This window comes from Lagopus leucura, unplaced genomic scaffold (genome assembly GCF_019238085.1).
Source record: "Lagopus leucura isolate 7727_CA_CO unplaced genomic scaffold, USGS_WTPT01 Super-Scaffold_1, whole genome shotgun sequence".
NCBI lineage: Eukaryota > Metazoa > Chordata > Aves > Galliformes > Phasianidae > Lagopus > Lagopus leucura.
In genome coordinates, this window is record NW_024962250.1 from 31150331 (window position 1) to 31174301 (window position 23971).

The following is a 23971-nucleotide window of genomic DNA, read 5'->3' on the forward strand; positions in this document are numbered from 1 at the left end:
AACAGTTGGCAGAACATCATCGCTTTTTTGGCAATACTTTCACATAGACACCAAGTACCAATCTCCAGCTACAGAGAAAATTGTGAAGGCAACCTTAAAACAAGCAGATGTCCAAAGCTAATGTTGGCTGCGTTTGTTTCCAAAAAGCTGGCCAGTTCTCTTGCACGAAAGATCCCATTGGGAAAGATCCCAAAACAACATTTTACAAAAGATTTCTCCTGCTCAAACAGCCTCGTAAGCACTTTTGATAAAGACATCCATCTTGGATTGTATGAAACATAATGAGAATGAGATGTGCCCTGCCTGTCGCTAATATTCTGTACTTGCTTTATAGCACTGGAAGAAATCAACAATGAAACCATTGACCAAACTCATATTTAGTCTTCACATCCCTTAGGAAATACAAAGAATGATTATACTGAAGCCTGTGAAAGCAAATTAGGATGGCAGAGTGGTATGTAGCACCATGGCAGGAATGCTTCTGCATGCAATATGTGAGGCACTCCATTACCATCTTTTCCACACTGTGTGTTTTACGCTGCACATCACTGCTTCGCCTTCCAAGCCAAGGCCAGCAAGCGAGCCATGCCAGAAAGGAGGACCCAAGGAGGGGCACTTTGTCACATCTCACGCTTCCAAACAGTTTGCACTAGGAAAAAAAAGGCCACGGACAAGAACAGCAGGAAGAGCATGGAGCCTTTCAAGCCTAAGCCACTGGTCTGTGCTTAGCCCACGTAAACCAACAGCCACTTACCCAACTGACCTTCATGAACTGAGCTGTTGGTGACATAACACCTTCCTTCTGAGAGGCAGGCATCTCAGAAAAGGGAAAATCAGACTTAGTAACTCCTCAGTAACTCTCCAAGGAGATTTCACAGACTGATGAAGCATGGCAACCACAGGATGCTCCCAGGCCAGATGCTTGCTGGCACAGGGACACAGCTCACTGCAGCTCTATGGCCACCTGGGGACACATTCTCAGCATCTGGCAAGCCCCAAAAGTTACACAGAAAAGGCAGAGCCTGGGGAGGGAGCATCAGGGGCAGAGTCCAGCCAGGTTACAGCTGTGCCTTAAAGCTGCATATTTCTCTCAGAGCTGGTAAACGCAGAGTCAGCCTCCCACAGAGGTCACAGGCATTGATACTTGCATAACTCCTCTGACCTCGGAGTGAAAGCTGTCTTCCTCCCATTAACAACCAAGATCACAACAACTGAAAGCAGAAAATTCGGGAGTTTGTGGCCATGAACCATACTTGATAAAGATCTTTCTCCACAGCCCCCTTTAGAAGCAACACAGGAAATACCAATTGGTGCAACAACCAGAATTTGTTCTGAGTTGAAAGTAATCAGAAAAAGTAAAAGAAATTCATCTGGATAGAGCATCTAACAACACTGCAAATACATTTCTGTGACAAAACGAGAGCAGAACACAAGGTCCCCTGTATGACAGGCAGCAGCAGCTTCTCCTCACAGAAACGAAGCCACTAATGAGCTACAAAGCATCTCCATGATCATAATCACCCTCAAAATTATTACAGAATACTAATGAAACCAGAATGATTAGAGAGAAATGCTTTTTTCTAAAGAGTTTGATCATACTTCGCTGATTACTATACTAACATGATAAAAGCAATCCTGCAAGCACAGTAATGTGTTGGATAGATTGGATCACACAAAAATGCTCAATGGGTCGGTGCCCTTTGGATTGGAGTGGCTGAAATTTGGCAAATGCAATCAGCTGAACTCCACCTGAATGCAAGTAGAGAATTTGACTGAAGAAGAGAAAATTAATCTTAAAGATTAATGCAACAATGGAGGAATGCCCAATCCTTGCTGCTGGAGTCTCAGTACAAGATAACATTATTTGTAAAGCAGGCATGATTCTTCATCTTTAGGTTGGAAGCCAGAAGAAAAGCCTGTAAACAAAAACGGACATCCAAATTGCTGCATGCAATGACAGAGACTTGCATGAGAGAGTTCAGAAAAAAAACATGACACAGGCTTGCAGCATTCCCACTGCTGAAATGAGAGTCCATTTCTATCAAAAGCCAAACACGCATACAAAAAATGGAGAGGAGTGAACAAGGACCTCACCAATATCTCTGCCCTCTGCAGCTGTAAGATGCACTGGGTAAAAATACCCACAAGCTGCCAGAAAATACTCCACACCACTACAGATACCTTAACGTTTATCATTACACTGAAATTTTGTTGTGTAGTCATACCCTCACAGAAGGCTCTTTCCAGACATAAGAGTCATTATAAAGGTGTTTAGGGGTGCTCAACTCCCACTCATTTCAGTGTGGTTCACAAAAAAGTTTTAGCCAAATTCCTATCAGCTTCCTGCACTGGGACAAACATGAAGGAGGCCAGAAAAGAAAGGAGCTGTGGTAAGCAAGGAAAGAAATGACAACATACCCGGCAGGATGTATGGCCAGCCTTTGGAGGATGGAGGAGAAGAAAACGAGCAGAGTTCACCAATAGTGTTAGCTGGAGGGGAGGAAATGGAAGGAATTGGAGATAAGGTCAAGGTTGCTGAACTGGAAAACTGCCAGCAGTGGGAGAGGAGGGAGGGAACAGGAAGAAAAAGGAGGATGTGCATTTTACCCAACAGGAAAGCAGTTGAGATGTAATGCAAGGGAGGGAGAACCAGAGATAGGAGACTGGAAGGAGGGCAGGAGGGCAGGATGGAGGAGGAAGACTCAGGAAGTAAGCATTAAGGCAGTAGCTGAAATCACTGATGGAAGAGATTCCTCATGTCTAAAACAGACACATTTGGAAAATGCAAGTAAGAATCAACATGGTTGCACTCCACTTCAGCTACTCTGAGCACTTCTATCACTGCAGAAATCTATGCCCTTCCTCTTCCTTAAAGCTGACATTATCAAAGCCATGGGAACACAACTGACTCAGCATCCTGAGGGGCAATAATAGCAAGGTTAATCTGGTTACATCCTAAGAAGCAAGAATTGTCCATATAGGCAAAAAGTAATACTGAGGGCCTAGGGGTATGCAACACTCTAAACTTCTTCTCTCTGTCCGGTCCTGTTAGACATGCACTCCCAGTCTTAGACAGCCTTTCCACTTGCTAGGTTTTTACAGCATTCAGTAGTTCAGGGACAGTACACTTTTCATCTTCCATTATGTGGCCAACATGTCACACAATTTTGTAAAATAATGGTGCTAAATAAACTCAGAAGTAATGAAAATGCCATGCACTCACAATGAAGCTATTGACAAATACGATATTGACTGTTTCTCTAGTTTGCTTCTCTTGAAGTTGAACCAACTAACAAGAAGCTGTTTCATTTCAAAAGGCAAAGTTTCTTATTCTCTCTGGCTTTGGGGTTGCTCCAGGCTTACGGCAACAGCAACAAGACTAGAAGTTAGCTCATCTAACTCACCAGTTATACAAGGAACTTGTAACATAGAAAGAAAATTACATCTACACTGTGGCTTCCAACGGTCACCTGAGTAGAATTACATTGCATGTCTCTTCTGCTTCGACCAAAGCCACAGTTAACATTATCAAAACTAAACAAAACAAAAGGGCTGCCCAGCAGGGAGAATGCCAACCTCAAGAGTGGTTGCATCATAGAGTTCCTTGGAGGAAATATCTTTGCTAAGCACAGTGTTTGTTGGCCACTGCTCCTCTTAAGAACTAGAGGCCCTTCTCCAAGTCTTCACAAGCAAAAGGACTCATTGCCAATCCCAGGGAAAGAGAGGCTGTCAAACTGCTTGTGACCTATCTGAATACAACCTTGTCCCTGCTGTCGGGACTGCAGGGTCATACAAGACTCCTGGAGAGGCTTTCCCACCTACCTCATGGGAGAAACATCCTGAGTACTCAAGAATCCAGCCTCCTTCCAATTGGAAAACCATGACGAGAGCTCCTCCTCTGCCACCCCTACATATAGAGCAATACTGAAGCATCACTGAACGCATCTCCCTTTTAGCCCTCACCTACTCCTCCATTTCAAGCAGACCAGCACAAGACATTTGCTGGCATCTGTGATGGGACCAATTTACTTGCCAGAGCTCATTACATTACAGCTTTATGCTGTATGTGTCCAAATCACTAAAAAAGCCCAATTCTGTTTCAGACTCCCTCAGAAAATTTTCACTGGAGCCCTGCCTACAGGGCTTATGATTCAAGCTTGACGCCTGAAAGGAGATGCACAGTTCAGCTGTCTAGGCTAAGAAAAGAGAAAAGGAACTCTGCAGCCTCCTGTGTCAGAGGACCCTTGAGGGAGGATGCTTTGCACATGAGATAAATCCTCTCTTTCTCTACTTGCAACAAATTGTGCATGATCTGGTGGCAGACTCAAATCTACAAAAGCAAAGAAAACAAACTGAATAAAAGCAGCCCCAAAGTACTGCCCCTGTCCAGAACCCAAAGAGCATCAGTGAAGTAACAGTGCTGGTGTGAGAAAGAAAATTCAAAGGCAACAAATAATGCTAAAGATCCTTTTTAATCAGACACCAAAAAATGAAGAGACCTTAAATGCAGCTGCTGAAAACATCTGCTTCTGCACATCGAGCCGTGATGGCACTGCTGGTGCCTAAGACCAAGCCGCCTAATGAGTCCTTGCTGGGTGTGTGTAGTTGCATGGGATGTGGTCCAGCTCAGATGCTGAAAAGCACTGTGGTCGATACTCCATTCCTACGTGTTTGGAGGAACAAAATTAATAAGACTATAAAAGCGCACACTGGGAACTCCTAGTAATGACACACCTCCACAGAGGCAAAATAAGGCTTAAAATACGTACATTTCTTATAATAGATTCTCTGGAATCCAAGAAGAAAAGAGCCTAACTGGTGATAACAGGTGTCTGTTCTTTTATGGGTTGTCGGTTAGAAATCTCAAAAACGAACAGCGAAATTGCAATAAACAATTTCTTCTTGATTCCTCCAGAGATTGGAAAAAGCACAAGACCTTGGTCCTGACATCAGTTTTCAATCTCCTTCTCCTCAATGACATTCTATGTTTTAATGACATCCTTTCCTACCTCAGCTCCAAGAGAGCTGTTCCTGATCTGCAGAAAGACTGTGAAAAGGGAGCTAAACTTTAAAACCCAGAGGAAAACAGCATGCTGATTTTGCTTCACCAGCAGTCACAGCCCAGACACGGAGAATGCTTCAGAGCAAAGTGTGGCATGCAAGCAAACGCTAATGCTTCTGAATCTCACATCTTCTTCTTGCTTTCTATTAATTTTTGTCTATGATTTCAAAAAAACAAGCAGACATTTAGGGTTCAAATTTGATTACACGCGCCACAGTGTTCTAATGGCATATCTCAGACAACATTACAGCTAAATGGAATCATATCAGAAGTTTTTATTGCCGAGACAGAACAAGGAGAATTACATTATAGGCAGGCACTGCCAGATAACTCACAATAAAATTCCCAGGCACAAAGATTTATCTCACAGTGGTTTTGTTTGCAGCCTACTTAACCAGGTTTAAATTAAGCTTGGGCCCTTCTTCAGCACTCATCACCATCCAGGTGCTGTACATAAATCAAGGTGTCGACACTGCTCTGTAAACTGGGAGCTGTTGAGGGACAAGGCAACATAGCAATGTGCCCACAGGCATGTCATAAGCAGCAGGCAGAGCCTGGCAAAATACCGGAAGTCTTCACAGCCAGCTCCAGCCCTGGGCACGTGATGCTCTGGGGCCTCACATCCCTTCATCTGCCACTGTGATGCTGCAGAAGGGCTAAGAGCTCCAACAGAGTGAGCCTGCCTCATGGCTCCAAGACGACCCCACTCCAGAGTGGCATTTTCCTTCAAAGCCCCTGCTCTGTTACCTGAGCATGAGACACCCCGTCCACAGCCCAGGAGCACCCACATGCACTGAATGCCCAGTGCACCTGGTGGCAGATGATCTATTTTGACATCTTGCTGCCAGTCACATGAGAAGAAACAAGCAGGATGCTGTGCGGAAAGACACCAGCTCCCTAGCACAGCACCATCCAGGCCACAGGCGTGAGGGCAGGAGCCACTAGTGCTCTGCATAGCATCCTTCCTATCACATGGAGGGACGCTACTGCAGTGGCTAATCTCCTTTGGTATTACTTCATTTGCTCCCTTTAATCATAGAGAGCATCTGGTCATGCAGTTATTCAAGTCCATGAATTAATCCTTGGCACCACACAGAGCAGGGCTCTGTCTGCCCAGTTCAGCCATCTCATCAGGTTCACGGGAATCCACCTGGGTAACCCAACATGCTTACCCAATGCTCTTTTGATTAACAGAGAAACAACTTTACTGTTCCGCTGATTTCTGAGCAGAACATCGAGGACACTAAACAACATAAGAGCTGTTCTCCCCAGGAGACATGCCACACTGCATGGGCTGTGCTGGGGCATGCAAGGGAAGGAAGGCTTCCAGGGACTGCCAGAGTCCTAATAAACAAAGTCAGGACATTGTTTGCAAGTGGGTCTCATCTACAAGCTGGAAAGGAAATTCTAATGGTGGGAGCACAGCTCCAGCCCTGCAAAACTCTTCAGTGAATCCAAGCTGCTGGGACAACTTCCTCCAGGAGCAGAAAAAGAACCGAGTTGCTGCCCTTTGGGTTTGCAACAGGTTTGCTGCAGAGCTGCAAGCAGTGCATGACACCAGAAAGCCTCACTGCCAGCTTCAGCTGCTCCCCCAGCCAGGTATCCATTACTGACAAGTCAGATTCCGAGTGGTTTCAGCCTGTAACTACCTATACAAACAAACAAAAACGCTACAGACAGAAGTAGTCCTGCTGTACCCATGGACAAAGTGCACTAACTGCAGCTGACTCACAGGGGCACTATTAGCATGAGTATTTGGAGAGGTGCTAGCTATTTTAGTAAAAAAAGATGAAGCCCATTCCATCGCAGACGTAAACACCGAATAATATTAAGACATTCCCAGTTCTGAAGCACACCTAGTTTGGGGTGGCCCTGCTGAAAAGGTTCAGGTGGGCAGAGAACGGCACACATCAGACACCTCTTGTCCCTCATGGCCATGTAGCACCCCACCAGGGCTGCACCTCATGTGGCTGCTCTGCCACTGCTGGTGAAGCAGTTCTCTCTGAAGTCTGGGGAAAGTGAGGGTCTACAGACCACAGTATTTATCTCAGACCCACTGCTGGCTCCATACTAACAGATGCAGTAATGAATGTGCTGATCTACAGCAGATCATCAAAACATGAATTTTTCCCATCTTCTGTGGTTACCTGTAACAGTGGATGACGAATACAGACTGTCAGCGCCTCTTTTCCTCATCAAACCCCCAAACTTTGACATTGTCTAACTTTGTGCTGGTTGGCTGCTGTAGGGAAAAAGCCACACGCTGCTCAGGTGCACCAGAATAGCAGTTGATGAAGGGCCATTAAAAATGCACTGGCTTGTCCTCAGTCTCTCACTATACGCTCTGAAGTTTCACAATAGCCCTCCTCAGGCTGCAAATTCTGCCACTCTCCCCACAAACCTTTCATTTCATTTTCCCTTTCACCACTGCTGTTGTTGCAGTGGCAGAACGGCTACCATGAATCTCTGCCTTTGTCTGCTCCCCGGTACTGGCGCAGGCAGCAGGAAGAAGTTGCCCTCTGCCTTTGTTTCCCCTGTCTACACAGGCAGTCTGGCCACAGGAAGGCAAACAATGGCCCCAGCAGGATGTGCCCAGCACACACCAGTGGGAGCCACGAGGACCATAGGGTTCCTCTGGGTGCTGCTCCCAGACCCCAGCCCTCACACGACATGAACTGTCATCTTCGGCTGTCTCAGTCTTATTTTAAAAGCAAAGTCAGCTGTAAGGAGCCAGTCTGGTTTTGCTCCCAGAGATGAATGGATTTACTCCCACACAGGCTCCAGTGGGGACAAGCAGCCCTGCTTTGGGTGGCCTCCACCAGCACCAGGCTTGGGCCACAGCTGCACTGCCCCTGATCTCCACTGATTGAAGGCTGTTGCAGGATAAATGTTCTATTTTCTCTGCAGGGAGTGGAGAAGAGAGATTGAGTCATGTTCTTGTTATTCCTCTGACCCAACAGGTGCATCAGAGGACTGAGATCATCACTGTTCCAGCTAGAAGAATACAGGGCTGCCAGAAGGGGCCCAGTTTAGCTACTGCGTATCTCTCGCTGCCTCTGCCAAATAACAGAATTATAGAATCATTAAGGTTAGACATACTTCTAAGATCATCTAGTCCAATCATCAACACATCATCACCATGCCCATTAAGCCATGTACCGCAGGCGCAGCAGGCAACCAACACATCAGCCAAAGAGCCTTTGTCATCCACTTCCACCTCATCCAACGGCTTCTCCTTACACCTCCACACCATCAATATTTGGGTTTGTTTTTATCTCAATGTACGTGCCATATGGTAAATGGAATACTCACCTCAGAAGCATCTTTGCAAAGCACAAACGTGGCTGGTAGTGACAGTGCGGTGGAAATTAAGGGAATTAGTCCGACAGGCAGCAGGAGCTGAGGTGAGCAGAAAGCTGCTGCACAGCCTGAGCTCAGACTCAGATCTGGGTTTTGTTCTTTGAAAGAAACAGTCACTAGAGACAAATGCCATGAGCAGCACACAACTACAAACTCACACTCACTCACCAAGAGGTGCGTGCTCAGGGTCACTGTGTGACACAGAGGACAAGGGACACCAGCTGTCTTAATGACAGCTCTGGCATTCCTCCCCATTGATGGCAGAGAACTGGTTTTTTGGACAGATATTTTACAAGCTTCACGAGTGAATGGTTGTTATGGGCTGATCTTTATCTCAGTCTTGCTTACTCACCCTCATAAATTCGAGGAAGCTGCTGCCTGTTGTGTTCTTTCCCTCATTTTGGGTACCTTATCTAAGCCACCCCTTTAGAACAAAAGGAAGCACAATGGCACCTCCATGGTGTAACCTTGCTGCCATCCTTCCCTTATCAGGGAACAATTCTAAGGATGAGCCATCTGTGCTGTGGCCTTATCACAGCGCAGACCTCCTGGTCCTGATGCAAACCACACATCCTTCACTGTTTACTCAGTTGTTTGCTGCCAGTTGTCTCTCTCATTATCAGCACAGGCCATTCCGGCATCCCTAGCTCAGTAAACATAACATTTCCATTACAAAAATCTACAGTTATTTCCACTCAAGGAAGGAGTCTTGTTAAAATCAAATTATCAGTGCTAGTACATTTTAAATCTCAATCAGCTAAGCTAGTTCCAATCGCCAACAACAAGCTGGTTCACCCTTACTGGTGGTTCATGTCAATGTGGATTCGTGGCTCCTCCAGGCAGCTGATATATGAGCTTACCCAATGTGAAGACCTCTACCCACAGGAGCATGAGTAGCCTTCAGGTTGCCCTCACATCCCTGAGCACCAACATGTGCCTGGCATGGCCACAGGGCAGCGGGCAGGAATATGAACCAGTTCAGGGGCTGCACATTTGCACAGGCTGTTGCAACACCGCAGAGGAGGCAGACAGCAAAAGGATCAGAGAAAGGATGCAATTCTGAGCCATGCCCCAGCATTCATCCTCAGCTTTTCTACAGAGATATTGAATGCTCCAGAAACTAGAAACCGAGACTCTGTCCCTCAGCAAATGAGCTGCTGAAATGTGATTAGCAGTAACAAAATAACAGCCTCGTGTGGATGGGGAATTTCCTTTCCCCCTCATTCATTCTCCCTAGTCAGAAATGTAGCCAGCAATTATTAGATGAACTCTCCAGCAATGCCATAGCGTTCCAAAAATTAAACACTGCCTTTTAGTATGCATCTCTGGAGGATCCTGGAGCACTTAGCACTATTGAGCTTAGTGATAAAGAAACGCCTGAAAATCATGTTACAGAGTGGGTCATTTCCCACCCAGTCCCTTTAAGGGAAAAAAGGAGGTGCGGAGAGATGAAAGAAGCTACACACGGTCATGGGAGGATCCCAATCCTGATCCATAGCTGCACTGATAGGTAATGCCTGTTACCTCTCACTAACCACAGGTGGGTCCATATGAACGTGCAATGCAGGCTCCTTAAACAATGTCAACAAACAGAACTTCACATCGATAACCCCTGCTGGGTACTATTAAAACTCCAGAAAACCTCCGTGCTGGATAAGTTTTACCTTCTCTGTGCTCTCCAGCCACCAATCTGAGACTCCTATGGAGCAATTTCCTACAGCACATCAGATCAGAGTGCAATAGCTCATTTAAAGTGCTGTGCATCCATACGGTTGAGCCACAAAGGAAACACATACAGTACAAGGGGAAATGGATTCAAACTAAAAGAGGAGAGATTTAGACTGGATACAAGGAAAAAGTTTTTATAAGGGTGGTGAGGTACTGGAACAAGTTGCCTAAAGAGATGATAGATGCTTTGGCCTTGGAGACACTCAAGGTCAGGCTGGACAGGGCTCCAAGCACCTGACTGAGTGGTAGGCATCCCTGTTCACTGCAGGAGAGTTGGACTAGATTACCTTTTAGGGTCCCTTCCAACTCAAACAATTCTATGATTCTATATCAAGACCTAAAGCCAAAGGATTTCAGCAGGAATAAAATTTAAAAATGGCTACATAGTATTCCAGACAACATGGATTCAGAGCTGTTTGATCACCTGTCCCCAAAGAAGGCAGTATACTACCAAGGATGGGTGAAGGTGTCACACAGCACCTGGCCCTTCCTATAGACATTGACAGGAGTTGACACTTCCTCCCAGGTCATGGAGGAAAGCAGAAGGAAGCACTGGGCTCTAGTGAGCAGTGATGAATGGCAGTACCCACACAGCCACCAGGACAAAACAACTGTGATCTCTTTGTAAAGTTCCCTGACTGCTACATGGGGAAAAAAGAAAAGAGGATATTCGAACTCCCACTTCGTTTACATGGTTTTGTCTTGTTTGGATTTTATTTATTTTTTTTTACATGAAGGTTCTTCATTCATTCTGGGTTCTCACACTGAATGGAGTTTTACTTAAGAAGTCTTCCCTAAATTATTATTTCCTCCACCCTTCTTGTTTACAGATGTAAGAGGAATGCTGATATACAGAATGACTTAATGACTTTTACCCTAGTGGGCAGCCGAAATACAACTGTCAGCAACACAGGTGGTGTCTCAGGCACCAGGGCAAACATCTGGACAATGGTCATCTGTGCACTGCAGGGCAGCAGGGAGAAGCCCTGACACAGCAGCACAGCATTTATCTCTTGCAAGAGCCTTCTATGCCTCTAACCAAGATTCCTCTGTCATCTGAGAAGAAGCAACGCAGGCAAATCTTGGGAAACATAAAACCTCATTTGTGCTACAGAAAAACCTGAAACAAAAGTCCTGAGAACTTAATCACTAAAGCAATCCTGACTATGCATTGGCAAAACAATTTTTATGTCACCTAAGAGGAGCTTCTTAGCAGTGCACATAAAGCATATTTATGAAGAAGGAGAGGCAGGTGTAACAAGACTCACCCTTGCTTAAAAACATGCACAACAGTAACCGTCAGCCAAAAAATCTGAGCAGGAAAATTAATCAGTCCAAATTTTAAGAGGTAAAGTTCAATATTTCCAGGGGCTCTCCATCCTCCCAACAGCTGCACCTTTTATCTGGCTCCAGGGCCAGCTTTCAGAGAGAGCTGCTCCCTGAATCCTTGCGTGCAGGTCATACCCACCCCTCAGGAAAGCTCTGGCTCTTACACACACAGACAAAGAAAGGGCTCTTACGTTTTGCAGGGCATCTTGATACTGTGGCAGTGAGGACAGCTGTGACTCAGAGTGGTATGGGGACAACCCTTTCCTCAGAGTCCTCAAATCCCCAGTGCTGGACTGCTGCAAAGACAAAAAGAAAATGGGACAGGCTGTATTAGCAAGAATGAAACTTATCTCCTTTCTTCTGCATTACCTCTTCCCACAATCACCAGCTGTTCCCATAACTTCTCCCTGCAACAACAGTTCAACTGACCATTATGATACAAGCCGTTCCCGTGCCCACACCTAGAGAAAGCATTTGCAAGCAGCTGGAGGTGAAACTCTCGAAGTCTACACCACTAAACGACAGAGTGAGAAGGCATTTTAATTTTACCCAAGCTTGTGCTAGTTAGAACCACCTTCAAAGACGTAAACCCAGCAGGAGATATTTTCTGGATCTTTTTAAAGCAACATCAGCTATTCCAGTCTCCCACAGGTGGAGAGCAATGAGAGTTTGTAAACAGTGCTATTGTAACTCATTTAAGCTTGCAAAAGGGGCGTGAAAGCAACAGTTTCTTATTTGGTTATAAATTAGCTTGCAACCACAAGACTTAAGTGGAGCCATGTAAATAAAGGTAGTCAGCATGACTCAACAAACCATGCAGATAGATGCAATCAACTGCACTCAAAAAGAAGCATCAGGTGTTGGGAAGTGCTGAATAACATCAGGACAATAATATCTGCCTCATGTTATCTGTTCTCTCACTCAGTTGTTCTGAAATGGGATGGTCTTCAAACAAGAGGAGTTTCTCCTTTAAGAAAGCACGCCCATACATCATCAACATACAAGTAGCCAAAATCAAGCACCTGGGAGAAGATTATATCTTTTTATTAACAATAAATATCCTCATTAACTTTACATTTTTTTAAGAGCATAAAGCAATGCACTATCCCTCATTTTAAAGCCATAAAAGCATGACCTTTTAGATTTTTACGTTCCATTAAGACTTCTGACTTGCATCTGCTGGAGAAATGATGTTTTCCACTTCAAAAGAACCAAAGAAAAACCACTGGTGCAATAAAATTTAACAGCAAGTCTCATAAATCAGCTCAACTGTATATAAGAAAACCCTCAGTAACCCCAAAGGCCTGACCATAACCAAGGCTTCAGGGACCGTGGCTGTATACAGATCTCAGAAATACGGAAAGTTTGTCTTTGTGTTTCTTGCTCCCATTGTACAGAGAAGAATCAATGCATTCAGAGTGGGTACATCATTTTCTATTGGTGTCAGAAACCTTTTCTTGTAGCCAGATGGTCTGCTTAGTGCTAGTTCAGCTTTTGTTTTTATCTCAAAATGTCTTTTTTTTTTTTCCCCCCCACACAAGCATTCTGACCCACACATCCTATTTCTTTCATTTTACAAGCTGTGAGGAGGACAGTTCTCAAGAAAGTCATCATGAGAAATGGATGCTAGCCCTCCATCACCTGACATACTAGGAACTGCTGTATTTCACATAGAGGCATGATTTTAGCTTAGGGGATGTCCAGGATTCCTTGGATCTACAAGGCCTACAATTTGTTTGCATTTCACAACAGAACCCAGAACAAAAAAAAAACCAAAAAAAAAGTGCAGAAGAAGCCAACTCCTTCTGTACACAAGAACACCAGAACAAAAATGAGTTCTCTTCACCATGGTAAATACTTTCAAAGGAAGGGTAGAAGGCTAGAAAGAAAGATGGGGAGCAGATCCTTGTTTTCTTGGTAATGTCTCAGATATGTCATACGTAAGAGTTTCCTGGTGGTGACACTGAAAGGATTGTAGCCCAGCTGGTTCTGCTTCCACTGTCCATGCAGCCACTTCTTCATTCCTTATGGCACCAGGAGCAGCAATCCCAAGAGAGGTCTCTGCTGCCTGCTCCTTCAGTGCGCCCCTCTCACACCCTTCCCAGTCTCTGGAATGAACAGGCTCTCACACAGGCACAGGAAAGGAAGCAGAAACCAACACAGAGAAAACGTGAGGATACAGCCATGTACTGGAGACCCCAAGGCCACACATCGCAAACCTCAGCTCCATGCTCTGCCTTGTTGGTATTTAGACTCTCAAATTCATTCCCGTTGCTTCAGATTTCTGCAAACTGCATGAGACATGCAGCATGCCATGTGCTTGTGGGAAATAGGAGTGTGGAAACAGGCATGCAAAAGAGATGAGGCGTTCATTTGCTTCTGTCTCGCAGGAACTTGTCCTCTTGCCCCAAAATCTCAAGGGGTTAGCCTATATTAGATCTAGCATGTGTTTCAACACACTACAGGTCATCCGCATAGGAAGTCAAAATGCCAGCAAAGGAAGCAATGACACCAGATCAAGTTCTGGTCAACACACACCACCACTTTGGTTAAAATCATGCTAGTTTAAACTGATTTAACTGACCTGTGCTCCTGCCTGTAAGCAGAAGTATGCTTTAATTCCAATTTGGCTTAAATTGATTCAAATTGTGTTGGTAAATACACAGATACAGTCAAAACTCTGCTCAAGTGTTCCTAATGGATTGGTTCAATTGCTTTTTTTTAAACAAATCCCATTTACGACAGTGAATTTGTGTGACAAAACTATTGTTAGGTTGTTTCAGCGACTAATGCTGATGAATCTGATCTAACGCACTCAGTTTGATGGAAAGATCCCCGCTAAGTTCAATGAACATCAAAACGAGCCCTTAATTAAAGAGTAGGAAGGAAAAAAGAAAAAAAAAAAAAGAGGAGCAAACAAAGAATAGAAAAGAAATCTTAAGAAACAAAAAGGCTGGACAGAGAAATACTCAGAAGAGGAATGGGGCATGGGGTGAATTCAGTAGGGCTAGAAAAATCATCGCTTTCCATTATTCATCTGTGTTGGAGATGACCAAAGAACCATTTTTTCCTCCTGTTGTCAGTATGGTTTCCTACTTTTCCTATTGCTGTCAGCAGGACAGCCAGTCCCTTTCAGGAGCACTCCGCTCAACGCAGTTTTACTTCTGCACTTTCTAGAATGTGTTTCAAATTGCATTGAGATGTTTTTGCAACAACTTAACAGTCACAGTTCTGCACTATTTATTTTTCTTGAACTAAAAGCAAAAGCTCTTTTTTTTTTTTTTTTTTGGCCTTAGAAGGAAAATTGCTTTTTCTTCTTTTTAAATTAAAATAGCGTAGTGATGCATATTTATCAGACCTCTCAAACATTTACACATTCATTGGACTTGGCTATCAGTGTGGAGCTAACCAGAAAAAGAAAGTGAAACCCTTATTAAAAAGCAATATGACTAATGATGCATCAGAATGAGTAGCCATTACTCCACTTAAGCATAAATTAAAAATCCTGGTATTTGCATTGTCAATTCATTCACAAAATGAAATCTCTTATTACTTTACCCAGTTTTCATTACTGAGATCTAAGTGGAGCCCAAATTGCTTTTCCAGTCAGAACAGCATTAAAAGTACAATCACTGATCATCCCCGTTTATCATCATTGTTGGAGATTATCTCAATTAATGTGCAACGTGCCTATAATAAATTGCCTTTCAGGTAAAAAATCACTTCCTGTTTCATAGAATCACCAAGTTTGGAAAAGACCTCTAAGATCATCCAGTTTGATCATCCACCTATCACCAATATTTCCCATTAAACCACATCCCTCAGTACTACATCTAAATATTTCTTGAACACTTCCAGGGTTGGTGACTCCACCACCTCCCTGGGCAGCCTGTTCCAGAGAGGTTTCAATAAATTTATCACCAAAACAATTTTCATTTGTACTAAAACTCTCCATAGGAGAGTGCTCATCTGATGGAACTTCTGGGGGGCATGTTTTCTAGCCTGAGGTGCAGTGGGAGGTGAGGGACACTAAAAGAAATGGAAACTGCAGGAGGAGATATGAGGCACACAGTCAGTCTTAATCCTTTCAAATTTACAACTTGTGCATCCCAAAATGCCCTTATCCCTGCAAATTCCAACAACCAGGCACTGGTGACTCTGGAGTACCTCTTGCTCTTTTACTGAGATGTTTTTTTTTTTTTGTCAAACGCTTGTTTCATTTAAATAAAAACTGAAAAAAAAAAAAGAGGAAATGGAAAAGAAATAGAGAAACATCTCAGAGCTGTACAGAAGTGCAACATCTCCCCTAGGTCTAATGCCACTGCACATTGCTGCCTCCCCTTACCAGCTGATGAGCATAGGAAGAAGCCTGCATACCACCCTGACAGCATACCACCGACAGCTCCACAGCAGTCCTCCACACAATAACTCTTTATCATTTGGAAATAAGGATGTGACATTTATTGCTATATTTTTCAGTTAGGCAGAACTTGAACTGACCTCAGAATATACTGCCATTGGACCAAAGCCTGAAATCTTTGTCAGCCCTGCTAAGACAGTGATGGACCTAAATATGCCCCTCCTGGCAGGGGAAGAATTTTACCTACACATGTCAGTGAGAAAAGAATACAACAAAGAAACCATATTTTTATTAAAAATGAACTGCAGACCCACCTTCCAGTCTCCCTAGAAAATAGAAGTAATTTGATGACTGCCATGGGTGGAAAGTGGCAAGTATTTTCCACGCAAAGTAATTTCTCATTTAAAACCTTTGAAGTGAAGGTGCTTAGCAAGCCCTAGAATTACATTTAAAAAAAAAAAAAAAAAAAAAAAAAACCAGCAAACACTTGTGCCAATCAAAGCCTTCCGTTCTTCTATCAGGGAGAAGAAATGGTACCCTTTGACTTTTTGACCTGATGTGCTGAGTGATTCAATTTGAAAATAACACAAATAACACAAGAGGATGGATGGTGCTCGCAGTATTTTAAGGTCAAGTTACTATGAAGAAACATTTGTTTTCCTTTCTGTTTCTGTCCAGTAAAGTCAGATCATTGCTATGGCCATGTTGAACCAACTGTGAAGATAAAGCACTGAAAACTTATAGACAAGTTAGACAAATTATCTTTTCTGTTACACTTCAGTGTTACTTCTGCTGGAAGGGAGGAAAGAAAGAAGATAGGCATTTAATTCTGCAACACTTTGATCTGACAAAATGGACCGTTCTCAACAGAAGTTAAATGCAGCAAGAGACAGAAATTTACTTGACAGATACTTTCAGCATCTCTGAAAGATATTAGCAAAAGAACCCTGAACGATTTCAATTAAAATTATGTGCTGAAGTGGCTGAGAAAAATTAAAAAGCGACGCTGTCAGCTTCCAGTAATTCATGAATTAGCATTCAAAATAGGGTCGTTACATAAGTAGCCTTTAATTGAAAACACTATTTTCTCCTTTCACTAAGTCATTACAGCTGAAGGCTGAACAGAGGTCAAAAAAGGAAGAGCAATCATAAATGATCAGTTTGACTCTGTGCTCTAGGGAAATAATAAAGCCTTTACTAAGAATCACAGCTTCCCTTCTCTCCCGGAACATGGGGTCACCTTGTAGCAACTCAGGTGTGCACCCACAAGCACCCTGTGCCTCTGAGAACTCCAAACAGGAGCTTGGCAGATGTGATGTGGTGCTAGACTGCTGGAGACCCACGTCCTCCCAGAGTGCAGCAAGAGCCAAGAGGGACAGTCCTGCTGGAACCTGAGGCTATGGCTGAGCACCGGAGATGCTGCTCGCGTCACTTCTTAACTCATTTGTAATCTTCAGCCCTGTGAAAGCTTCCACTCCTGTCCCCATGCCACGCAGAAGAAAACTAAGCACCAATTCAAAGACCAGGTTTCACACAAAGCCTCATCCAACTCTTTTCTGCTTACCTCTGGGAAGTCCCTCAATGAAGGGAAAGGGAAACACGTCCAGTACTAAGAGCGGGATCAACCCCACAAGTCACCAACAGCAGACAGCCCAGAGAAGTGTGAGTTCAAGGGCTTTATGACTATCAGCATTCCCTACAACCGGTACCAAGTTCAAGAGATAGCAGATTACATACACATCAAATTCATTAAGAATTTCTCCCCTGATAAACATAACTTTACAGAAATTAAGCATCTTGAACACAACTAAAGGAGACGGAATATTGTGATGAATTCAGTACTGGTAACATAACATTCATTTTTTGATATCAGTTCATTAGATTTTCTTCTGACAAATTATTATGCCATACAACGCCCAGCTCTTAGAGAGAGAAAAGCAATTTCCATTTTTCAGTGGCTACTCCATTCTTTCACAAAGCACAGGATTCCCTTCAGCTGTAGTTTACAAGAGGTAACAGCCTTAAGTTGCACCAGGAGAGGCTCAGGTTGCGTATTAGGAAAAATTTCTTCTCAGAAACAGCAGTAATGCACTGACAGGCTGCCCTGGGAGGTAGGGGAGCCACCATCCTTGGAGTGTTCAAGAAATGTGGAGATGTGGCACTGACAGATGTTGTTAGTGGGCACGTGGGGGTGGGCTGAGCTTGGACCAGAGGATCTCAAAGGTCTTTTTCTACCTTAATGATTCTATGATTCTAGTGTGAGCATTATGGTGAAACTGGTCCCTGACTATAGAGCAAGCACCCCATACTAACCATGTATGTCCATAAGAATCTGGTCTTACAATGTGGTGAGTTCTCTATATGAGAAACTGTGCACATGAAAAAAAAAAAAAACATTCTTTGCATTCTACTTCTGCCCATAAATCTTTGATGGAAACTCTCATGAAAACCTTTTCTGAAGCCTTGGCTTTTGGTTATTTTTGTGATTATAAAAAAGGAGGAAGGGTTTATTTTAGCTCAGTGAGTTGGGCTGCCTTCATCTTTATGGACTGCTGTACTGCCCATTACCTGAATTACTTGCTTGTCACTGCAGTATAAATTCTTAAACCCACTGGCAACAATTTTCTACACCATAATTGTCCCAGTAATTGAAACTGCATCAATTTTGTCACTCAGCAACCCATTGTTTGCAACAGGGTAATTAAATGGAAGGTTTAGCTCGAAATCTTTTCCTCTTATTCCTAACACATGCTGCTCCTGAAGCAATTTACCCAAAACTTACCAACTTCTCTCATGGGTAAATTTGATTTGTAGCTGGTCAAAACCCAAGATTTTACTAACAAACATCTTTTGCACAAGTACAGGATGGAAATAAATAATTAGAGGCATATTTAATACATTCAGATGATTAAAAACTAGAAATGGCCCATATTAGCATGTGAAAGAACAAGCAACCAGAGCTCCAAACAACTAGCACCAGTATTAAGAGGCAGCCCCCAGATCCAAGAAGTTGTTTATGGATGCATCAGCAATCTCTACCTTACTGAAATTTCATGGCAAGCTGCTGCAGTCAGTCAGCTAGAAGGGAATAGAAGAACATTATACAGACATTTAGAACCTTAAACAAACAAACAAACAGATACTTTATCATCTTGGATTAATTTCTGTCAGTACCACAGATCAAAGTAAGCTGTTCTTACATGCAACATTTGACATAGATAACACAACTATTTGAACTTCAACCCCATTTTCCCATATTAATGAATGAAGCCTTGCAGAAACTATTATTACCTGCACAGACATTAACATCTTATTAACCCGATTTTAAGCATGGTGACCCCAAACAGCTGACTAAGTTCAAGCACCTTGCTTTCACTCACAACTACCGACATTTTAAGACCCAAAGAGCTGAACAGCACTATCAGAACAAAGCAGTCTGTAAGGACAACCTGACCCAAGTTCTCCAAAGTCCAGCAGAGCAACTCTTCACACTGTTGAGGTACAGCAAAGCAGAAACACATCTCAAACTAAGTGAAAGAAATGCTGCAATAAGTCAGCAGAGAACCTGGTGACTGAGCACACAACAGCTGATCCTACTGCTGAACATCTCCTATCGCATCGCCTAGCACAAAGATTGCCCCTTTATCTCATCAGTCAATGTTTTAGGGTCTCATGCACCAGGAAGTCGAGGGATGCGCAATTTCACTGTGTGAAGCTAGGTAATAATTGAATCAAAGCTCTGTAATTGCTGTTATCACTACAAGACATTCAAGCAAAAATAAGCTCAGCAAAGCACGCATCTGACTTTAAGTATACATGAAGAGTCCCATTAGCTCCAGTGGCATTTATCAGGCAAGCTGGAAACCACACACATGAGAAAGCAATTAAAAAAAAAAATCAACGTGCTTGATTTCTTAAGGATTCTGCAAACAAGAAAAAAAATAAGGAATGAGATTAAAACTATTTAACATCTTTCATGTCATACGAGCCTTCAGAAACAGGAGAGATTAAATTCCTTTACACTGGCTCATATCCCTGTTGTCCACACAGCACACCCTGAGATCGTTCCTTATGCTGGTGGTAAAGGCCTTGGAGGACCAAGGTGTTCCGATCACACTGTTTCCCAATTCCCTCTCTGGTGCTCAACCAACAGGTCACAAACACAGCTCAGGAATCAGCATTCCACTCCCACTGATCCTCAGATTCTCTCCCTCATTATCACGAACTGCAGGCATACAAGTTGAAGGGGCAAAGCCACAGATTTCATCTGCTTCAGTGGTTAAAAAAAAAACCACACTGGAATTCTCTACCACTGGGGGAACTAACATTTTGGGAGAGATGGTCAGTAAGAGGCCTAGCAGATTTTACTATGTAAAACCACTACCAGAAAAAAAAAAGTGGAGTATGAGCAATAAAAGCAGTGCAAGTTTTAAACCCCTCCATTCTCTGTAGCAACTGAGGCGAGAACTTCAGCATGCTGTTAATATTCAAGTGTGTCTGCATCTTTTTGCTCTTTTTTTTGACCAGCAGAGAAAGATCAGCTCCACAACTCATTGGAGGCTCAGATAATCAGCTCAAACCAAATTGCAGTATATAATTATAATCACACAACTGGCAGGCTTTGCTCAAGAGAGGACAAGGACTGAGATTCACGCAGTACAGCCTATAACCCAAATAGAAATGCAGCTCACTAGTTAACATGCCAAATGGAGCTATAAGCATTGACATTCCACGTAGCCCTCATCTGGCCTGTGGCTTGTAAGCAATAAGTTTAGGAGTTGCAGATTAATGGAGCCCATCCGTGGCTCATTAGCAGCAAAATCAGTCTCTTGGTTAGTAAATCGATGCAGAAGTTAAGGAATGCTGCCCCAGTTCCACTGTGTGAGTACATGTAGATGTAGCATTACTCAAATAAACAAACTCAGGACCATGCCCTCATAGCACCTTGCATTTTCTTTTCTCAGCTGCGCTCCAGGCTAGAGGCCAAAGGGAATCCCCGCAGCTCCTGGCCAAAGCTCTGCAGATGGAGTTCTTCATATCCCACCAAATAAAAGGGCTAGGAGTGAGGACAACAAAGACCTAAATCCCCTGCAGGCTTTAGCTAACACTGCAACCAAGCACTCTGCTGGCCATTTCTCCTTTCTAAGCAGTGCTCAAGGCAGAATGGAAACTCAAGCTCCTCTCTTCTGGTGGATCATTCAAATATTCAAACCACTTTCTTGCACCAAAGCGAAACAGGTGGGAAGAATCAGCTGAAACAAGTCTGATTTTTGATGAGATAGTTTGAATGTCTTTAAAAGTCTGCTACATAGTTCTAGATTTACATTTTTGACTTTAAGAAAAGCAAAACATAACTGGAAACATGTAGTTTTGGCTAAAGTCTTTTTTTTTTTTCCTTTTTTTTTTTTTTTTGGTCTAGAATTCAGCACTGAACTTCTTCCAGAAGTCTGTTTTTAAGCTTCTGCAACCAATGCTTAGTTTCTCTTTGAAAATCATTTTTCAGTCTTTATCAGGCTGACTGATCACTGAGAAGCTGCGTACTTTGAACCTCTCTACATGCTATAAAGACACAAACTAATGTTACTTCGTAGCCCAATCTAACTGTAATTAACAGCATTTTTTCCCAATCCTGTCCTTATAAGCAGAAAAAAGTGGAATCTGGGGAAAGTGTTACAAAACTGGTTAAGCACAGGATATGACTAATCTTGCATTTCACAGCTGGAGGTTGAACTGAGCCTCATTAAACCCAGTGTTCTTGCTCACCCAGAACAGAAACAAATGGGGCATGGAAGATCTCCGTGTAAGTTTCTCTCATACACTATTCCACAGCAATACAGAATCTCCCAATTTTGGTGAGTGCAGACACTCATAACAATGTGGTTCTGTATAAGCTATACCTCAAAGAGAGTGGAATTCTGTAGACAGTCCTCATTTACTGGAAATGAATATTTGAATGAGGACCCAAATGTGCATCTTCTTTTTAATTAATTCAAATCAGTGTGCAGGTAAACACTTACACAGTGCACGAGAATAAGAATACAGTACCTCAGAGCATGTCATCTTCAGCATTCTGAATTTAAATGGAGACTAAGTGCATTGGAAAGCTTTCACATCTGACTTGCTCTCCATTACAAAAAACCCTATTTCCCTTGTGATACTTCAAATTAAAGCAATTATCCTCATCCTTCTCGCACACAAACACCAGGTAGGCATTGGGGAAATAAGACAGGTTTGTAATTTTGCTCCATTGTGGCGAGCACACACAGCACTCCCAGCACACGTAACAGCCTCACAACAAACCTGTGAAGCTGCGGTTCAAGGAGAGGCCCCAGTGTGAGGACCTGATCCCAGCCCTGAGAAAAGTGCACAAGCAAGAACTGTTAACAGCAGGCTTGGCACACAACAGGGTGATCATAAAACAAGAGAAGAAATTGCAGCCTGATTCTCCCATAGCCAGCCAGCACACTGCATGCAATTCCTTCCTCTCCTCCATCCTCCATTCTTCAGGAAGAAACTAAACTCCATGGAACCCCATTTACATCCTTATCCTGCGTAGCACTGTTGACCCCTCAGCTCCCTGAAGTCCTGGGGTCCATTTTCTCCTCCTCGTTTTCAGAACAATGTGCCAGAAATTGCTTGCTGGGTGTATGCCTGTCACAAGTGCACAGAACTCAGGCTAAGCATACAGCTTCTTAAAAAGAAGGCTAAGCACAATTTCCAGGATTTTGTTTTGGCATAAGAAGGGGTCTCCCAGGGATACTCTCAATCCCCATCAGCAGGCAGGCAGCCGCTGAGGTGCTGGTAATACTGAAGTCTATGTGGCGATTTAATTAAATATTCAGATGTTCCTGGTAACTCCCCAGGGTTGCCCCCTCCCAGGAGAAGAATTTTTCTTATTTCTGCTCAGCACAAAAGCTCCTGGCATTTTTCCTCAAAGAAACATCAGGATCTCATTGTTAAACGTCTGGCCACTCACTGCTGCCCTGAGTATCTCCTCCCTCCAAGCTGGGCTTTCTGAAGCCAAGGTGTGCAACATGCCCTGGGCTTCTCTGAGTAGGAAAATGCTTCCAGCATACCCACCCTGAAGGGAAAATCTGGACTGGGATCAGCAGAGACACACCAAGCCCACAGTGCACAGGACTTCATTGCAAGAAGTGAGAAGAGTGGACAAGCCCATGAAGCCTACACATTTTGCAATTTTAGTTGTAAGTGCTTAATTCTTACCATTGTACAGAACGATGTGAAAACATAAAATAATAACCCTAATGATGGCCAAAAGTTCATCACTGTTATTATCTCTAAAACGCATGCATTAGTCGCAAAACTGCCCAGAACTGACCTTTGGAGCTCCCAAAGCTGTTAAATATAGGTTTCTCCAATCTTGAGGGAAAAGCACATAATTACCAATTCATTTTTAGTTTAAGGGGCATTGTGATGTGGCTGAAGGGGTTTATTTTCAACTCGGACACTTTCAGCTCAGCAACAAAAAGTAAATACGATCTCTCATCACAGGGCTTGTATTTCTGTAATATGGAAGGTTCCCTCATCTCCCTAACCAAAGGCTGCAACAGAATGTTCAGCTCTCCAGGACATTCTCCTCAAAGACAGAGGAAAAACAGGACTTCTCACACACGCTGTGGAACAGATTAAATCCCTGCACACAGCAGAATGCAGCACGCTTCTTCCCTGGAGAATTTCAGACAACAAAAGGGATGCCTGCAAAGCTCTCCACAGCCAACACCCAACGTTCCTGAGAGCTTACGTCCTTGTTCATTACACCTTAACTAGAACTTGAGAAAATAAAGTTGTCACTTAAACCCATACACAAGAAACATATTTGGATTGTTCTTCTCCTATAAAAGGAAGCTGGAAACTAGCCAAGGATTGCTACCACACCTTGCCACATTAAAATGCTAGCCACAGTGAGGCTGGCACAGAGGCTCCTTGGGTGCACAGCATGAGCCACTCCCCTTACCTGGTCTCGTGTTTGCAGGACAGAAGCCACCTCCACTTGTAAGAAAAGGTGGCACCATCAGCTCCAAGACACTGTGAGGTCCTTGCTACTGGGGTTATACCACAGACAGCTTCTCAGTAGTGGCCTTTGGTAGAACCTCTCTCCAAGCAATATAAAC

General features: G+C 43.5%; 1 protein-coding gene across 1 annotated transcript in view; it reads right to left on the bottom strand.

Annotated features, from left to right (window-relative positions):
• CCDC85C (coiled-coil domain containing 85C) overlaps positions 1-23971 on the bottom strand; it is a 101202-nt gene that overhangs the window by 12085 nt on the left and 65146 nt on the right. The window contains exon 3 of the mRNA XM_042890046.1: positions 11671-11775. Within this exon, the coding sequence (XP_042745980.1) occupies positions 11671-11775 (105 nt within the window). The remainder of the gene's footprint in view (positions 1-11670; positions 11776-23971) is intronic.